Genomic DNA, 20,055 nt, shown 5'->3' with positions numbered 1-20,055 from the left:
TCTTAAAAGAAATAAGAAAATAATCAGACTATATATGAAACGACGCTTCAAATTCATTAATAAATAATTCCTTGTAATCATATGCTATTTAAATTTATAAATTAGTAAAACAAATAATATTCAAAATAATATCAACAAACCAATTTTAACTAATTATTAGATAGTAGACAAACTTTAAACATTATTAATTATTATTTTATATTAATAGTTTCTCTACTAATTTTTTTGTAATTAATTTAATAATAATATTATAAAACATATTAACTTTTTATATATGTAAGTAAAGAAAACAAAAAAAACCTAAAAGATAATACCAATATCCACACAAGTTTATTTTTTCTTTAAAGATTTTTTTTTATAAAAAAAGACTGATTTCCTGCAATTTTTTTAAGTAAAAAATAAATAAACTAAAAAAATCAATAATGTTTATATATAATAATAAAATTAACTTATAATTAATTAATATACAAACTACAAATATTAAATAAATAAAACAAATTCAAATTCTATAACAAGAAATCTTAAATAATATAAATAAATCTAGAGTTTTTGTGAAAAAACTAAAAGTGTAAAGGTAAAAACTTAAGATAACAAGCATCAAGGAAATAACTGACAAGAAGGACCATATTAAATCCATTTCAAAATTTCAAAAAAAATCCCAAAAAAAAACAACTTTTGTTTTAATACATTTAAACAAATCTGTCTCTCTCTCTGACATGAGAACTTCCCCCCGAAATTTCCGTTATAAACTAAACATTTTATATGTAAACATTTTTTGTATCATTTCTATAATGTTTTCCTCCGTTTACTCATTCACTCTACAGAAAAGAAAAAAAAAACACAAAGAAAAAAACCAATAATCTCTCTACCATAAAATATTCTTGTGATAGAAAACGTTTTGTCATCTATTTTTAAAAGAAAACATAAAATCTAAAACTAAAACTTTATGTATCTATACTACACTACTTAAAGAACATTATAATGATGATATCTTGATGATCATCAAACACATTATAATGATCATGAGCAGAAGAATTTGTATTAACACAAAGAGAACGTGTAAAATTGAAATATGTGAACATATGTCCAAAACAATTAAACAGCAAGAGAATGTCAAAAAAACGCGGACCAGCTAGACAACAGTCCTTTAGGAATAGCAAGAGACAGAGATATAAAAGAATTCATACGTTATTCAGAACTAGAACGAGCTGAAACTGGACTGGAACTGAACTAGAACTGAACTAGAACTGAACTAGTACTGAACTAGAACTAGAACTGAACTAGAACTAGAACTGAACTAGAACTGAACTAGAACTGAACTAGAACTGAACTAGAACTGAACTAGAACTGAACTAGAACTGAACTAGAACTGAACTAGAACTGAACTAGAACTGAACTAGAACTGAACTAGAACTGAGCTAGAACTGAACTAGAACTAAACTAGAACTGAACTAGAACTAAATTAGAACTAAACTAGAACTAAACTAGAACTGAAATAGAACTAAACTAGAATTGAACTAGAACTGAATTAGAACTGAATTAGAACTAAACTAGAACTGAACTAGAACTAAACTAAAACTGTCCTAGAACTGCACTAGAACTTTATCCAAATCTTTTAGTCTTCCCAAAATAGTTTTCATTCTTTGACGAGACTCTGCTGCTGCTGTCGTCATCATTTCGTTCTGGCCGCAGAATAAAAAAGACGCATTTGTCAGACAAATGGATAAATTTGTATTTAATCGTCTCTCTTTTATTGTTATTTGTTTCTATTGACGAGCATGTCTGAACGTGATTTTTTTTGTTGTTTTCATTATTATTTCTTGGTTGTTGTTGATGTTGGCCACTTTTCATTAGATGATGCAGTTTTTCTTTTTCATTCCTAATATAAAACTATATAGAAGACTTGGATGGTGGTGGTGATCGCATTAGGAGAGAAGAAACCAAAAAAAATTTTCTTTGTTTTCTTTGTCGAATAAAACTCATTTCATTTATTTGTCTTACGGTTCACAGTGGTTGGTCGTTCTGATCGCAAAATTTCGATTACGCAAACAAAATTAAAAAAAAATAATAAATTATTATGTGAATAAAACATTAGCATTAATAATAAATTATAATAAAATATATATAAACACAATTGGAAACTAATACAATACAATGACGAATTCCTCGAAATGTGCTGTGTGTGGTGTGCCGGCATCATTGAAATGCATGGCCTGCAAACAGGTGTATTACTGCGGTAAAGAGCATCAGAAAATTCATTGGAAAAAAGGTCACAAGGCCGAGTGTAAATGTTATGAGGTGAATATGTTCAAAACATTTAAATCAAAAAAGTTGCTGATATAATTATTTCTACTTTTTGTTTAAAATAAGAGACAACTTTTCGAAATCATTAATATTTTATTTAATATAATACAATGTTTTGGCGCCTTGTGTTAGTTATTTGTCTAAATAGCTTATTTTAATTAGTTTTTATATTAAACAAACTAGTGTGTGATTACTTATATTGCCAATTGTAGAAATATTTAAAATTTGTGTGTGTGTACTTTCAAAACTAATTACTTATTTGATTGATTGACAGATAACTAAAAATGATGTGTTAGGGCGTCATATACGCGCCACACGTGACATTAAATTGGGTGAAGTAATATTGCGTGAGCCACCGCTCATTTATGGTCCCAAGGTTGCTAGTGCCCCTTTGTGTTTGGGTTGTCATCGTAAACTTACCCCACCGGTGGGTAATTACTACAAGTGTAAAGGTTGTGCTTGGCCTTTATGTGGTCCGGATTGTGAGAAATCTGTTCATCACAAAGATGAATGTGCCTTAATGGCCTCACGCAAGTTTTCAGCTAAAATTGATTATAAACCCGCCCATGCACAAAATGGCAAAAAAGAATCGGCCTATTGTGTCATTTTACCCTTGCGCTGTATGCTTTTAAAGCAAAAAAATTCACATCTATTTGAACAGTTTGCCGCTTTGGAAGATCATTTGCAAGAACGTTTAGATACGCCCCTTTACAAGGTATTAAGAGCCAATTTATTAACCTTTATCAAAACCATATTGGGTATGACGGATTGGAGTGAGGAAGAGATATTACGTGTGGCTGCTCGTTTAGATACAAATGCTTTTGAAGTACGCCAAAACACGGAGAATCGTAGAGTACGTGCTATTTATCCTTTGGCGGCCATGCTATCACATGATTGTGTCTCCAATACTCGTCACACTTTCGATGAACAGATGAATATAATATTTATAGCTAAAAAGCCAATAGCTAAGGGTGATATCATTTGTACTTCTTATACTCAACCCTTGAAAAGTACTTTGATGAGAAGAAAACATTTGGCCCAAGCAAAATGTTTTGATTGTACTTGTAAAAGATGTCAAGATCCCACGGAGCTTAATTTATTTGTGGGTGCAGTACTGTGTCATAAATGTAAAGTGGGAAAGGTGAGTAATTAATAGTTTATTTTCATAAAAAACAACTTTTCTTAACTTCATTTTTACTCAGATAATTTCCACAAATCCCATGGATAATTCGGCCGTTTGGCGCTGTCAATTGTGCCCTCATCAGTTGCCGGCTAAACAAATCAATTTGGGTAATATGGCCATGTTAAAAGAGATTGAAGCTTTAGATAAAACTTCAGTCAAGGCATTTGAAGATTTTCTGCACAGATATCGTGATATACTGCATGATAAGAACACACATGTTTTGCAGGTGAAATATGCCTTGACCCAGTTGTATGGCAATGCACCAGGATTTACTTTGCCTGGTAATTATTTTGAAAACAAAATGTTCTATTAAAATCTTATAAACAAAAAAACTTACAGAAATGAATGATGCTGCTATTAAGCGAAAAATTGAACTCTGTCAAGAACTTTTGGAAGTTGCAGATGTTTTAGATGGTGGCTGGAGTATATTTAGAGGTAATCTATTGTTGGATTTACAAGAGGCCATGTTTGTACAAACTAAACGAGAGTTCTTAAATGGTTTGCTAACACAAGCGGCTACACAGGTAAGGAGAAAGAACATATCCTAAAAAAACTGTATGAAAAGATGTTTTATAAACTATATTTATAACAGTTTATATTTTTTTATGTTAACTTTAATTGTATGTTGTTATTTTCTAGGAAAAATTCTTGGAATCTATGCAATTGCTGAAGGAAGCTATTGATATCATGAAGCTGGAGCCCGACATGAAACAAACCTTAAATGAACGCACTCAACTATTGGCCAGGGAATTGGAAATGGAGGAATCTAATGGTGGAACTTAATTATTAAAAAAACGTAATGTTATAGATTTTGTTGGTTATTTTTGTTTTTGCTTAATTTTTTTTAGAAACTTTTTAAAAATGTATTAGTAAATATTGGTATTTTATTTAAAAAAGTAGTGAATTTTGTTAAAATTAACAAATAGTTATTAATAAATTGGTTAAAATAAAGTTATTTAATACTTTTGTTATTAAAATTGTTAAATTAAACTTGTTTTAAATTAATACACATAACTAGGGGAAAATGTAAATAAACAAAATGACGGTATTTTGTTGAAATGTGTGAGTGTGTGTGTATAAGATGTCAATGAATGGCAACTTTGTGGGGTTTAAAGAAGAAAAACTTGGCAGCATTGTTTAAAAAAAAACAACGTCAGTTAAATACAACAAATGTTTATAAATGTAGTAAAAATACAACAACATTAGAAAAAATCAATATAATAATTTAATAAAAGTTAAAAAATATATATTTTTTATTAAATTAATGTGTAAACCTATATTAATAAACAATAAAAAATATATTTAAAGTTTTAAAAATGTAACAGTACATTTGTTAGTTTTTTTATTAACAATAAATGGCAACATTGTTTCTGTTCAGCGAAAACAAACTTCAAAACTTGGCTTCACTTTTTCTTGTAGACATCAGCTGTTTAGTACAACAATTTTTTTCACACAACAGCAAGCTTAAACTAAACATAAAACGTTTATAATTATTTTAGTGTAAAAAAATAAAGAAAAACAATTTAATTTTATTAATTTCCACATAGAAAACGGAAAAATGTCCAATGTAACAGCAGCGGTTATAGCTAATCGCAATAAAAAACATTTCTTAGGAGTTCCCGCGCCTTTAGGCTATGTGGCTGGCGTGGGTCGTGGGTAAGTTAAAAAAACGTTCATGTTTTTTTTTATTATCAGACATAAACTAATAATTATTTTGATTTAAAGTGCTACAGGTTTTACCACACGTTCTGATATCGGTCCAGCCCGTGATGCCAATGATGTTTCCGATGATCGTCATGCGCCACCGGCGGCCAAACGCAAAAAGAAGGATGAGGAAGAAGAGGAGGATGAAGATTTGAATGATTCTAATTATGATGAATTTAGTGGTTATAGTGGTTCTTTATTCTCCAAAGATCCTTATGATAAGGATGATGAGGAGGCGGATGCTATTTATGATTCCATTGACAAGCGTATGGATGAAAAACGTAAGGAGTATAGAGATCGTCGTCTTAGGGAAGATTTAGAAAGATATCGTCAAGAGAGGTGAGTTTGATATAAGTTATGAACATTTTTAATAATTTTTTTAGGATAAATTCGTATTTTTTTTTAAATTCAATGAAAATTCTCTTTTCACACAATATTTTCGTTTTCTAACTTTAAATTTTTGACCACTTCTTCATAGACCTAAAATTCAACAACAATTTTCGGATTTAAAACGTTCTTTATCTAATGTTACCGCCGAAGAATGGTCTAACATACCAGAAGTGGGAGATAGTCGTAATAGAAAACAACGTAATGCCAGAGCTGAAAAATTCACTCCTCTACCCGATAGCGTATTGGCCAGAAATCTAGGAGGAGAATCCTCATCCACCATAGATCCTTCCTCTGGTTTGGCATCAATGGTGCCTGGAGTAGCTACACCGGGCATGTTAACACCTACTGGAGATTTAGATTTGCGTAAAATTGGTCAGGCTCGTAATACTCTTATGAATGTAAAACTATCACAAGTTTCCGATTCGGTAACGGGTCAGACAGTAGTAGATCCCAAAGGTTATCTCACTGATTTGCAGAGTATGATTCCTACGTATGGTGGTGATATTAATGATATAAAGAAGGCTCGTCTCTTGCTTAAGAGTGTAAGAGAAACCAATCCTAACCATCCGCCCGCTTGGATTGCCTCAGCTCGTTTGGAGGAGGTAACGGGTAAGGTGCAAATGGCTCGTAATTTGATTATGCGCGGTTGTGAGATAAATCCTCAATCAGAAGATTTATGGCTAGAAGCGGCTCGTTTACAGCCTATAGATACCGCTAAAGCAGTAATTGCCCAGGCTGCACGTCATATACCCACTTCGGTACGTATTTGGATAAAGGCTGCCGATTTGGAGACTGAAACTAAAGCGAAAAGAAGAGTTTACCGCAAGGCTTTGGAACATATACCCAATTCAGTTAGATTATGGAAGGCTGCTGTGGAATTGGAAAATCCTGATGATGCAAGAATTCTATTATCACGAGCTGTAGAGTGTTGTAACACTAGTGTTGAGTTGTGGTTGGCTTTGGCTCGTCTAGAGACATATGAAAATGCTCGTAAAGTTTTGAATAAGGCTCGAGAAAATATACCCACAGATAGACAAATTTGGACTACTGCCGCTAAGCTGGAAGAGGCAAATGGTAATATACATATGGTGGAAAAGATTATAGATCGTTCTTTGACCTCTTTGGCGGCCAATGGTGTGGAAATCAATAGAGAACATTGGTTCCAAGAGGCCATAGAAGCCGAGAAATCAGGAGCAGTTAATTGTTGTCAGGCTATTATCAAGGCGGTTATAGGTGTGAGTGTGGAGGAAGAAGATCGTAAACAAACCTGGATGGATGATGCTGATTTTGTAAGTATAGAAATAAATTTGTTAAAATATCAACCAATGAAGTATGTTGCTTTTCAGTGCGCCAAAGAAAATGCTTTCGAATGCGCTAGAGCTGTTTATGCTCATGCTTTGCAGGTATTCCCCTCTAAGAAGAGTATTTGGTTGAGGGCTGCCTATTTTGAAAAGAATCATGGTACACGCGAGTCTTTGGAGGCTTTGCTACAGCGTGCCGTAGCTCATTGTCCCAAATCAGAAGTATTGTGGCTTATGGGTGCCAAATCCAAGTGGTTGGCTGGTGATGTACCGGCTGCCAGAGGTATCCTGTCCCTGGCTTTCCAGGCTAATCCCAATTCTGAAGATATTTGGTTGGCTGCTGTTAAATTAGAATCAGAAAATGCTGAATATGAACGTGCTAGACGTTTGTTAGCTAAAGCCAGAGGTTCTGCTCCCACACCTAGAGTAATGATGAAATCAGCACGTTTAGAATGGGCTTTAGATCGTTTGGATGAGGCCTCACGTCTGCTAGATGAAGCAGTTGAAGTTTTCCCTGATTTCCCTAAATTATGGATGATGAAGGGTCAAATAGAAGAGCAGCAAAGACGTTTGGAAGAGGCAGCCGCCACCTATAATCTAGGCATCAAAAAATGTCCTACTTCTATACCCCTGTGGTTGCTATCGGCTAATCTAGAGGAACGTAAGGGTGTATTAACCAAGGCTAGATCTATTTTAGAAAGAGGACGTTTGCGCAATCCTAAGACTCCGATTTTATGGCTAGAAGCCATACGTGTAGAATTGAGAGCCGGTTTAAAGGAAATAGCCAGCACTATGATGGCTAGAGCTTTGCAAGAATGTCCCAATTCCGGAGAACTATGGGCAGAAGCCATATTCATGGAATCTAAACCACAAAGAAAAACCAAATCAGTAGATGCTTTAAAGAAATGTGAACATGATCCTCATGTTTTGTTGGCTGTTTCCAAACTTTTCTGGTCTGAACATAAATTCTCCAAATGTCGGGATTGGTTTAATCGTACAGTAAGTTTTGCTTACAACAAATATTTGAATTTCGAATAAATCTTAATATGTAAATTATCTCTATTTCTAGGTTAAAATCGATCCCGATTTGGGTGATGCCTGGGCTTATTTCTATAAATTTGAATTGTTACATGGCACCGAAACCCAACAGCAAGAGGTTTTAGAACGCTGTATACCCTCAGAGCCTAAACATGGTGAAGCCTGGTGTAGTGTTAGTAAGAATATTAAAAACTGGTGTTTTAAGACACCAGATATTTTAAAGGCTGTCGTTAAGGAGATCTCTATACCCATTTAAAGCAACTATACAATTTTTTCATCATCAGTTAAAACAATTACAACAACAAAAATAAAGAATTTTAAAAAATTGCCAGTAAAATTTATAAAAACTTAAGCAGAAACTAATAATAGAATAAGAGTTCACTCCGCCTATAAGAATGGATTTGATTCTATGTGTGTGATTTATTTTAAAGCAAGATTCCTAAAATATTGATGCTGTTTTCAGTGACATAATTGTAAATAAGTTTCCAAAGTTGTCAGAAGATTTTAAATGTAAGTTTTAAGAACTTTAAATACGTAGTTTGGAAAAGTAGTTTTGAAAAAAAAAAACATAGATTTACTTTAAAATTTAATAGGTTTTTTTCCACAAGTAGCTTTTTTCATATAAAGCTTTTTTTAGAAAATTCTTTATTAATATAAAAAAAGCTTTTTTTATAAAAGCTTTTTTGATACACAGCTTTTATAGAAGTACTTTTTTAAAAAATGTTTTTTAAAAAAGCTCTTTTTATAGAAAGCATTTTCACAAAAGCTTTTCTCATAAATATATACGTTTCATTTTCAAAAATTTTTTATAAGAAGTTTTTTCAAAAAATATTTTTAAAATGTTTTTTTTTTCATAAAAGCTTTTTTTCATATAAAAGCTTTTTTCATTTATTGAAAAAATTTATATAAACTTATTTCACAAAAATTTAATTTTCACTTTTAAATATAAAAAGCTTTTTCTGAAAAAGCTTTTTCAAAAAGCATAAATCTTTTTTTCACTCATTCCAAAACGAAGATTTACTTTTTTCCACAAATAGCTATAAAGCTTTTTTTTAGAAAATTCTTTATTAATATAAAAAAAGCTTTTTTTATAAAAGCTGTTTTGATACGCAGCTTTTATAGAAGTATTTTTTCACAAAATCTTTTTTAAAAATATGTTTTCATATAAAGCTTTTTTTAAAAAGCTCTTTTCATAAAAAGCATTTTCACAAAAGCTTTTCTCACGAAAATATAATTTTCATTTTTTATAAAAAGCTTTTTCAGAAAATATTTTTTAAATGTTTTTATTTTTTATAAAAGCTTTTTTGATTAATTAAAAAAAAAAACTTTTTTTATATAAACTTTTTTCACAAAAATCTAATTTTCACTTTCAAATATAAAAAGCTTTTTCTGAAAATATATTTTTTAAAAGCTTTTTCAAAAAGCCTAAATCTTTTTTTTTTTCATATAAAAGCTTTTTTTACTCATTTCAAAAAAAGGTTTTTTCGTATTAAACTTTTCCACAAAAAACTTCTTTGGAAAGTAAATTTTTCTTAAAAAAGTTAATTTTCATAAATCTTTCCATAAAACATTTTTCCAATAAAGCACTTTTTCTATATAATTTTTTCCATAAAAAGCTTTAAATAAATTAGAAAAGCTTATTCCGTATACAAAGCTTTTTCTTTTAAAAAAAACCTATTTCAAACATATTTTTCGATTTTTTTAATAAAGCAAAAAGCATTTTATTCCAAAAGCTCCATTAAGTAAAATACATTTCAAAATCTGTCATTCCATTCATCAATTCATTTCTTCACAAATTTCCACAATTTAAACGAATGCTTCAATAGCAACTCGACACAAAACACAGCGCCAGCAAATAAAGAACCAAAACCAAATATGGCTAAAGCATAACGACACTCTGTTATGCCTATGGAAACAAAACCGCCCATACCACTCTCACATTTAGGTTTTTGAGGAAACCATTTGCGATCTTCACGATTCATAAGACCCACTTCACGTTGCCATCTTAATCTGGGGGAAATATTAAGAAAATTACAAGACATTGAGTAACTTCTATACCCTCGTAATAGCTTACTGTCTTCTAAAGAGTTCCTTGTAGGGAAAATTCTTACGTGTAGGTATGGATATCATGGGTAATTGAAAAGGCTCCAAAGATTTAAGACCACATTTTTCTGGTTCACTAAAAGTATTACTGATAATTTGATATCCTGTATGAAGTTCCACTTGATAGGCAAACATACCGGAACGCATTTTCTGTATACCTATTGTAGGTCTCATATAAATACTATCACCCTTGGGTGCAATTTTCTTATGATACAGAAGATTAGTAACAGGATCAGTAGATTCCTTAAGTGTTAAGTAGTTTAGTTATTATAAGCAAGTGTTTTGTTTTTATAAAACTAACTTACATTAAAATATATTTTATTATAGACTGTATCCTGTACACCGATTTCCAAAGGAGATTGACTTAAATCCTTTAAAGTATGTATAGCTTCCGAAGGACTCTGCAATAGAGCCACAATATTAGCAGAAAATGAGGTAAACAAAAATAAAGTTGCCACAAAAGTGGTAAAAATTATAATACGAGCCGAACGATTACCCACTGCCACATAGAAACCCTGCTGGCACATGGCACCCCAAACAAAAACAGCACAATCCAAATAATCCATTTGATGATTATGAGGTGAAAATAACAATTCCAAAGCAAATAGACAAATGGTAACAATTACTAAAACGACCAAAGAAATCCAAACATCATTCTCAAAAGGCATGGCAAATATATTCGCCACTGCTGATAAGGGAGGCTGTCTAAACATTATGCCAGCACGAATACGAAAAGTTTCCGCCACAAAATCACATAAAGCCATACGATCTAAACGCATAAAAATCGCCAGTTGACCAAAATCCATTTCATAACGTTGAAATTGACCCATTAGACCATCAAAAGAACCATTCGGTTGATGCCAGCCATAGCTGTCGGTTTGGTGAGTATTGAAACTAAAAGTAGTTAGAATGTTTAAGTAATTTATGAAAAAGAGACACAAATTTAAACACCTACTGCATATTTAGCTTATTGGCCAGTTCTATGGTCAAACGATTGTTAACTTTCGATATGGTATCAATATGACGCATATTTAAATCTTCTAAATTGGTAAACATATCGGGAAAGGCTATTACTATGCCGGTATTAAAAGTTATATTCTCTAAATTCTCTCTTAAAGATATTACCGAACCATAGCTCCTTAAAGCTCTTAACATATGCTTAACTTCGGTAAAATTCTGCAAAACAAAATTAAGTTTTAGAGGCTTAAAGGCCGCTACTTTATAAATATCTAGTAGGGAAAATCTTTTGCTTTGATCTTGTACTAAAACTTTAACTTCTCCATCGGGGGGTAAAAATATATCCTCATCGTTAAGTGCCGACAAATCGGAGAAATCTTTAGTTGTCAATAGCCAAAATTTATTAGTAGTAAAATAATTATTTTCCGAGGCAGCAGACCATCGTAAAACATTTAAACCACAAGGAGTATTAAAATCCATTAATAGCACACCCGTTTTATGAGCCAAAGGTTCCAATTTAAACTTTAAAGGACGACGATAAGTGTCATTTGAAAAAACTTTAAATGTATTAGCAGGACCATATAAGGGTGGCTCCGGCATTTCCTTTAAATAATCCTTACCCGACCAAACATGCAGCAGCATGTTGTGTTTTAAGAAAAACCAGGCCAAAGAGGAAAGCTTAATAGCTTAAGGAAAATCCAGCGGTAATATTTAATTATCTCAGAAGTAATTTATATATTTACCTGTAGTTTCATTGGAGGGACATCTTATTATATTCAAACTACGTACTCCATGATAACGAAAATATGCCAGAATAATATTTGGCATTAAAACATTTTTTCCTTCTCCTTGTAACTCATGATTGCTGGCATCATTAAGAGATGACTTAACAGCTACAACTTGATCACATTGTTTAACTTTATTAAACACATAAAGTAGCAATGCTGCTCTTAAGAGCATTAGCAATTGCATCGTTTGTATTTGGCAATATTTCTTGTTATCCTTTATCAAGCGTATTTCCTGTGGTGTTCGTTTCAACACAATCTTAACTTTACTTGGATTTTCTTTGGCTTTTTATAAGCAGGACACTCGATTGCATGTTTGGTTTTTTTTTACTTTCGCTCACACCAACCCTCCCATCTCTTCTATAGCCTGCACACAGTTCCGTTCGTTTTTTGCCAGCAATTATGGGACAACACGTTCATTTACGCACGCAGCACAATTGCAGTCAAGGTAAATAGTTGTTGAAATGCTTGTAATAATCGCTATCATCGTATTAAAGGAAATTGCCAAATTAAGTTATTAGAGAAAGTGAAATGTGAAATAATATGAAAAAAAATCTATAATGATAATTTGGCAAAGAACTGGTTAAGAAATTGCGATTCTGTAAAGTATAGAAGACTTAAAAAGTGCTTTATATGGTGAAGAATAAACTAAAAAGAAAAAAGTTTATTTTGTGAAAATTTTCTAATTAAACAACAACATGTTTTATCAACACACGCCGCCAAAAGCAGTCAAGGTAAATTGTGATTGAAATGTTCTCTGTCATTGCGTTAAAGGAAATTACCAATTCAAAGCTGTTGCATAAAGTAAAAACGTGAAATAGAAAGAAAAAAATTGTATTGAATGTTTAAAATATGGAGAAAAAAATATGGCCTTTCGAAGTGAAACTCGCAGTGCTTCAATCGACGATTAGTGTGGAAAAGTAAAATTGAAATAAAAAGAAAAAAAAAAATTGCAAATTGTAGACTAGCCAATTAGGCCCTATCGGCTTACGGCCATTGTTTTTGAATAAATAAATAAAATAAAATAAATAGTTTTGAAAAAAAAGGAAGAAGGAAATGGAGGTCTGACAAATCGGGAAACTCTCTCTCACATTCGCAATTACTGGACAAAGTAAAATAAGAATAAAAAAAAATTCAGATAATTTCCCAAAACGTAAAGCTATGGTATTGCGGCAATAAGTGTCATCATATGATATGGAAAATAGTAAACATGAATTAGCAGAGAAAGGAAAACTTTGATCTTTTGGTAACAAGGAAGATCAAAGAAATAAAGTAAAGCTATTACATTGGAAAATTGTGATCATTTAGTGACAAGGAAGATCAAAGAAATGAAGGATAACTATGATCTTTTGGCGATGAAATGAAGTAAAGCTATTACATTGGAAAACTGTAATCATTTGGTGACAAGGAAGATCAAAGAAATAAAGTAAAGCTATTACATTGGAAAACTGTGATCTTTTGGCTATAAGAAAGATCAAAGAAATGAAGTAAAGCTGTTATATTGGATAACTATGACCTTTTGGCGATAAGGAAGATCAAAGAAATGAAGTAAAGCCAGTACATTAGAAAATTATGATCTTTTGGTGGCAACGAAGATCAAAGAAATTAAGTAAAGCTATTACATTGGAAAACTGTGATCTTTTTTCGATAAGGAAGATGAAAGAAATGAAGTAAAGCTATTACAGTGGAAAACTATGATCTTTTGGTAACAAGGAATATCAAAGAAAGGAAGTAGAGCTTTTATTTTGGAAAACTTTGATCTTTTGACGATAAGGAAGATCAAAGAAATGAAGTAAAGCTATTACATTGGAAAACTGTGATCATTTGGTGACAAGGAAGATCACAGAAATTAAGAAAAGCTATTACATTGGAAAACTATGATCTTTTGGTGACAAGGAAGATCAAAGAAATAATGTAACGCTATTACATTGGAAAAATATGATCTTAAGGAAAATCACACTCCTATGGCGCTATAATGCTATCAAAATTGAAAGAAATTAAAAATAATTACACTCTTTTGAGTTTTGCAACTCTTCACCTTGTTTTTCCCGTCAACAAGGAATAATGGACCCACAGTCGCAAGTATAGGAATTTAGATCTTAAGTGAACAAATTTTAAGTTTATTTCATAATTTCTGGTGTATTTATATTAAGTTAAATATATTGAAGATTTCTTCTATTACATTGTGCATTAAGTGATAGATTTCTTTAAATAATATTTTCTATTTCAAAAATTTCTTCAGAAGCAATTCACAGCCCAGGGCTGTCAAAGCAAACAGACAACCCCAACCCAATACAGCCCAAGCATAACGGCACTCCTTTAAACCAATCGAAACAAAACGGCCTAAACCTTCACATTTGGGTCGTTGGGTAAACCATTTCATTTCTTCACGATTCATAAGACCCACTTCACGTTGCCATCTTAATCTATATATAAGAAAAAAGGCAGTTTAACTGGGCGATTTAGATTTCCTAAAAAAACAATACTTACTGTCTTCTAAATAATTCCTTATAAGGAAAATTCTTGCGAGTTGGCACTGCTATCATGGGTAATTTATAAGGTTCCATTTCCTTAAGACCACATTTTTCTGGTTCACTAAAAGTATCGCTTATAATTTGATAGCCGGTTTGTAGCTCCACTTGAAAGGCAAAGGTTTCATAGCGCATTTTATTAATGCCAACTGCTGGACTCATATAAATACTTTCACCTTTGGGTAAAATTTTCTTGCGATACAAATATCTAGTCACCGGATCAGTGGATTCCTTTTAAGAGGCATAAATGTTTTAAATAACAAATACTTGATTAATTTAACTTACATTTAGAAACACTCTATTGTACACTGTATCCATTACTCCCAGTTCCAAAGAAGAATGACTTAGATCATTTAAAGTACGAATGGCTTCTGAAGGACTTTGTAATAAGGCCACTATATTGGCAGAAAATGAAATAAACAGAAATAAGGTGGCTACAAAAGTGGTGAAAATTATAATACGAGCTGATAGATTTGATACAGAACCATAGAAACCCTGTTGACACATGGCACCCCAAACGAAAATGATACAATCCCAATAATGCATTTCATGGGTATACGGTGACAAAGCCAATTCCAAAGCGAATACACAAATAGTTAACACAATTAATATGATCAAACAAATCCATACTTTAATATCAAAAGGCATGGTAAAAATATTGGCCACCGACGACAAAGGAGGCTGTCTGAACATGATACCCGCTCTTATGCGAAAAGTTTCTACTAGAAAATTACATACTTTAGTGCGATCTAAACGCATGAAAAAAGCCATTTGACCAAAATCCAATTCATAACGTTGAAAACGACCCATTAAACCACTAAAAGAGCCATTGGGTTTATGCCAGCCATAGTTGTCAGTTTGATAAGTATTAAATCTTTAAAGAAAAATAAAAAAAATAGATATTTCAAGCTTTAAAACTCATCTTACCTTAAATTCAATTTCCTGGCCATATCCACCACCAAACGATTAGTAACCTTGGCCATGGTGTCTATATGTCTCAAAGATAAATCTTCTATATCGGTAAACATATCGGGAAAGTTGATCACTAAACCGGTGTTAAAGACAATACCCTCCAAATTTTCTCTCAAAGAAATAACAGAACCATAGGAACTTAAAGCTTTGCACATTACCTCTACTTTTGAAAAGTTTTCCGCTACCATATTCTGCTTTAAAGGTTTAAAGGCCGCTACTTTATAGATATCCAACAAAGAAAATGTCTTATTTATTCCCTCTACTAAAACTTTAACTTCACTATCGGGTGGCAAGAAAATATCCTCATCTTCCAAAGCCTTTAAATCTGCTATATCTTTTGTTATCAACAACCAAAAGCTATTGGTTTTAAAATAGTTATTTTCTGAAGCAGCCGACCAACGTAAAACATTTAAAGCACAGGGTGTATTAAAATCGATTATCATAACTCCCGTTTTATGGGCTATAGGTTCGAGCTTGAGTTTTAAAGGACGTCGATAGCTATCATTTTTAACCTCACGAAAAGTTATAGGTGGACCAAACACCTCACGCTTAGGCATTTCAGGCAAATAATCCTCACCCGACCAAACACGTACTGGTAGATTATGTTCCATGTAAAATAAAACCATTGACGAAATTTCTAAAGCTGAAATTTTAATAACTTTGTTAACAATTGGAAAGCGCCGTTTACTCCCTTTAATACCTGTGCTATTAGCAGGACATACTATCAAGTTTAAACTGCGTACACCATGGTATTGAAAATATGCCAAAGTTATGCTTTTAACAGAATCCTTTTTTGAACCTTTTGCCGAAGTCAACCATTTATCGTTGCTTTTATTATTATTACAATTTCCTTCAACACTTTTGTTGACATAAAATAGCAATGCTATTGCTATAATTAGCAATTGCATTGTTTTTAGTATTATTAGTTGTATTTCCTGCTTAACTTCTGCTGGTAATTTGCTGTTTATTTTGTCCTGTGTTTGGCTTTTTATAGAAAATATTCCTCCACCCCTTTTATACAATTTTAGGAACTGTTAAACAACATATAATAGGTGATTATTTGTTGAAAATTATTTTAATATTCAATTGCTTCCTTGTTTTAAAAGGAAATTGTCGTATTAAGTTGTTAAAGTGTATAAACTGCTGAAAATTTTTTATAGAAAAATTATAACAAGAGAATTTTTGATTTTGATATATTATCCATATTGGTAGTTACTTGCGTCCATACTATAGCAAAGTTTTTAGCCATTTTAGTCTGGACTGTAATCTTTCTATATTCCAGACTATTGTTAAAACTATAGTTAAGATCAGATTGTATCGACCAGTCGATAGTCCATACTATAGTAGAGTCTATAGTGCGAACTATAGTTGAATATATAGTCCAAACTAGACTATAGTGTAAAGTTCGCACAATAGTAGAGTTTATAGTAGAATGTTCAATCTTGTCTATATGCGAGCCTAATGTGGGGTCTGCAATCCAGACTATAGTCGAATCTATATTCCAGACTATAGTTGAATCTATAGTCGATTCTATAGTTAAGTCTAGTCTATTGTCAAGTCTATAGTCGAGTCTACAGTCGAGACAATAGTCGAGACTATAGTCGATTCCATAGTCGAGACAATAGTCGAGTACATAATCGAGACTATAGTCGAATCTACAGTGGTGTCTCTAATCGAGTTTATTGTTGAGCACTATAGTCTAGTCTATAGTGTAGTCTATAGTCTAGTTTATAGTGTAGTCTATAGTCTAGTCTATAGTGTAGTCTATAGTCTAGTCTATAGTGTCTAGTCTATAGTCTAGTCTATAGTCTAGTCTATAGTCTAGTCTATAGTCTAGTCTATAGTCTAGTCTATAGTCTAGTCTATAGTCTAGTCTATAGTCTAGTCTATAGTCTAGTCTATAGTCTAGTCTATAGTCTAGTCTATAGTCTAGTCTATAGTCTAGTCTATAGTCTAGTCTATAGTCTAGTCTATAGTCTAGTCTATAGTCTAGTCTATAGTCAAGTCTATCGTAAAGTTTAATGACGAGTCTATTGTCAAGTCCATTGTCATGTATACAGTCGAGTCTATAGTCCGCTCGATAATCGTCTGTAGTCGAGTTTATAGTAGAGTATTCTATTTAGTCTATAGGCGAGTCTAATGTAGGGTCTACAGTCCAGAATATAGTGGAATTTATACTCGACTCTATAGTCAATTCTATAGTCGAGACTATAATCGAGTTTATAGTTTAGTCTATAGTCTAGTCTTTTATCGATTCTATCGACGAGTCTATTATCTAGTCTACAATTGAGTCTATTGTCAAGAATATAATCGAGTATATTGTTGAGTCTATCGTCGAGCCTATAGTAGAGTCTATTTTCGAGTCTATTGTCAAGTCTATAGTTGAGTCTATAGTAGAGTCTATTATCGAGTCTATAGTCAAGTCTATAGTAGAGTCTATTTTCGAGTCTTTATCGAGTTTATAGTTCACTCTGCAGTCGATTCTATAGTCGAATCTATCGTCAAGTCTATTGTCAAGTTTTTTGTCGGGTCTATAGTTGAATCTATTGTCTAGTCTATGGTTGAGTTTATTGTAAAGAATATAGTCGAGACGTTAGATAAGTCTATAGTTGAGTCTAAGTAAAGTTTATACTTGAGTTTATTGTCGAGTCTATAGTCAAGCCTCTTCTCAAGTCGATTCTATAGTCCAGTTATAGGGTGGATCTATAGTTAAGCTTATAGTCGAGTTTATGTCCAGTCTATTGTCAATCTATAGTCTGTATTCTGTTTTAATCAGTCTGGGCTACAGACTGTAGTCTGTAGCCAGTGTACATTTAAGTGTTTTGTAGCGTGTAAAATATTCGACTCCTTAATATGCTTTGCTTCATCTAGCTCTTAGTTCATCATGTTCATTTCTTTCTATTCAAATTTCTTTAAACTTCTAGCCATTAAACTAGTGCAAACAAAATTGCTTTCAACAAATTAAGCTTTTTTATTTTATAAAATTGAATTTATAACTGCCACTGAGTCACGCAATATATTGGAAAATTCAACACATTTAAAATAAAGTCAATTTTTTTTTTCATAAATCTTTATTTGTATTAAAACTTTTTACTGAACTTAATAACTGTGTTTAACTAAAGAAAACAAAAAACTGAATCCACATCACGTGCCATCAATTAAAATCGAAAACAAATAGAATTTGTAAAATCATTTTTTATTTGTTTTTTTTTATGATTATTGAATTGAATATGAATGTTGATGTCCAGAGTCCATATATTTTGCAGTGTGTAAATATCTGTGTGGGTTTGTAGTTTTTGTTACATTTCAGATTTGACCTGATAACTGTGAAAAATATTGCAATCAATGATGCAAAATGGATGATTGGTTGATAGCGTAATAGTTGTTGTTCCCTTTTTTAAAACCAGTAGAATGTTTTAGAAATTTGTTGTAAATTTTGTACTTTTTTGGGGGTTTAAATGCAGAAGGTAGGGAATAAATTCAAGGATTTCTTAAAATTTTGTGTTAAGTTTTTGTTTATTTTTAGGGGCAACTAAATCAGTGCTACCTTAATATTGTAAATAGTTAAAATGCCATGGCTTTTCTTTTTGAAAAATTATTTATTTTAAGCTTGTAAAGATCATCGATGCACACAATTTAGATTGGCTGGATTTGTGGCAATTAAAATTCCCAAAAATACTACTAGTAACGAAATTGCCATGAATTTAATTAAAAATTTAATATTAAAAAGGTTTTTAGGCGATTTAAAAAAAATATTTTTAAATCTAAAAATATTTTCCTTAACATTAAGTGATTTTTCATATTCATATAACAGCTTCTATAAAACCACATTTTCCGCTACAATATTTCTTAACCACATCTCTTCCACTGCATCGATGTGTGAAATGATTTCATTAAAATATGAACAACAAAAATAATGTTTGTCATCTGCTAGCTTGTTGGAATACTGTTGTTCTTGTCCCCCAAACATTTAATACAGCAAGTAGCTTGTAATAGAATCTATTGTTATTTATGTTGATTCAAGCATAAAAAAGCCTTTAACAATATTTATAGTTAAATATCATGATAAAATTATAGACGAAAAAAAATGTACGGAAAAATAAATAAATTTAGATATAAAATAAATTACATGAAAAATAAACGTTACAAGTTAAAAAAAAATAATAATAAATAATTTACATACAAAAAAATCCAGGACATGAACAGCAATATAAATTAGTAGATGAGTTCAAAACTTTATGGAAGTAGTTCAAGTTCATAAAAAAACTAGACTAAAAGTCCAGACAATATTCGAGTCTATACTCCAGACTATAATCGAGTCTATACTTTCGACTATAGTCGAGTCTAGAGTCCTGATTGTAGTCGAGACTATAGTCGAGTCTATAGTCCAGACTATAGTTGAGTCTATAGTACAGAATAGTCGAGTTGGTAGTCCATACTTTAGTCGAGTCTGTAGTGCAGACTATAATCGAGTCTATTATCCAGATTAAAGTCGAGTTATAATCCAGACTAAAGTCGAGTCTATAGTCCAGAATATAGTAGAGTAAATAGTCCAGAATATAGTCAAGTCTACAGTCCAGGCAATAGTCGAGTCTATAGTCCAGTTTATAATCCAGACTATAGTTAAGTCTATAGTCTATATTATAGTCGAGTAAATAGTTTAGACTATAGTAGTGTAAATAGTCCAGACTATAGTCGAGTCTATAGTCCAGACTATAGTCGAGTCTATAGTCCAGACTATAGTCGAGTCTATAGTCCAGACTATAGTCGAGTCTATAGTCCAGACT

General features: G+C 31.8%; 4 protein-coding genes across 5 annotated transcripts; 2 read left to right on the top strand and 2 right to left on the bottom strand.

The window, feature by feature from the left end:
• The first annotated feature begins 1,915 nt into the window (after positions 1 to 1,915).
• Positions 1,916 to 4,391, top strand: LOC111685717 (SET domain-containing protein SmydA-8). Its single transcript, XM_023447994.2, has 5 exons — positions 1,916 to 2,298; positions 2,579 to 3,445; positions 3,507 to 3,768; positions 3,827 to 4,011; positions 4,127 to 4,391. The coding sequence occupies exons 1-5, from the start codon at positions 2,155 to 2,157 to the stop codon at positions 4,268 to 4,270; spliced, it is 1,602 nt and encodes a 533-aa protein (XP_023303762.2). The 5' UTR covers positions 1,916 to 2,154; the 3' UTR covers positions 4,271 to 4,391.
• A 538-nt stretch (positions 4,392 to 4,929) lies between these two features.
• On the top strand, positions 4,930 to 10,512 carry LOC111685749 (pre-mRNA-processing factor 6). The gene is made up of 6 exons (XM_023448026.2): positions 4,930 to 5,143; positions 5,213 to 5,530; positions 5,670 to 6,870; positions 6,928 to 7,881; positions 7,952 to 8,430; positions 10,351 to 10,512. Exons 1-5 carry the CDS (start codon positions 5,046 to 5,048, stop codon positions 8,174 to 8,176), a joined length of 2,796 nt encoding a protein of 931 aa, XP_023303794.2. The 5' UTR covers positions 4,930 to 5,045; the 3' UTR covers positions 8,177 to 8,430; positions 10,351 to 10,512.
• Positions 9,674 to 11,661, bottom strand: LOC111685763. The gene is made up of 4 exons (XM_046951761.1): positions 10,979 to 11,661; positions 10,329 to 10,917; positions 9,995 to 10,266; positions 9,674 to 9,930 (listed from the first exon to the last, which is right to left on the bottom strand). Exons 1-4 carry the CDS (start codon positions 11,620 to 11,622, stop codon positions 9,702 to 9,704), a joined length of 1,734 nt encoding a protein of 577 aa, XP_046807717.1. The 5' UTR covers positions 11,623 to 11,661; the 3' UTR covers positions 9,674 to 9,701.
• Positions 11,662 to 13,873: 2,212 nt separating this feature from the next.
• Positions 13,874 to 16,264, bottom strand: LOC111685755 (ionotropic receptor 75a-like). 2 transcript variants are annotated; one of them, XM_023448033.2, is made up of 5 exons: positions 15,969 to 16,264; positions 15,224 to 15,911; positions 14,582 to 15,170; positions 14,256 to 14,527; positions 13,874 to 14,191 (listed from the first exon to the last, which is right to left on the bottom strand). In XM_023448033.2, the coding sequence occupies exons 1-5, from the start codon at positions 16,174 to 16,176 to the stop codon at positions 13,987 to 13,989; spliced, it is 1,962 nt and encodes a 653-aa protein (XP_023303801.2). In that variant the 5' UTR covers positions 16,177 to 16,264; the 3' UTR covers positions 13,874 to 13,986. The 2 variants fall into 2 exon arrangements, with proteins under 2 accessions (XP_023303801.2, XP_046807716.1); XM_046951760.1 differs by having other exon boundaries at positions 15,224 to 16,264.
• Between the last annotated feature and the right edge of the window lie 3,791 nt (positions 16,265 to 20,055).

The sequence above is a fragment of the Lucilia cuprina genome, chromosome 5 (genome assembly GCF_022045245.1).
Source record: "Lucilia cuprina isolate Lc7/37 chromosome 5, ASM2204524v1, whole genome shotgun sequence".
NCBI lineage: Eukaryota > Metazoa > Arthropoda > Insecta > Diptera > Calliphoridae > Lucilia > Lucilia cuprina.
Note: the sequence above shows the minus strand (reverse complement) of the source record. Positions and strands in the feature narration are given on the sequence as shown.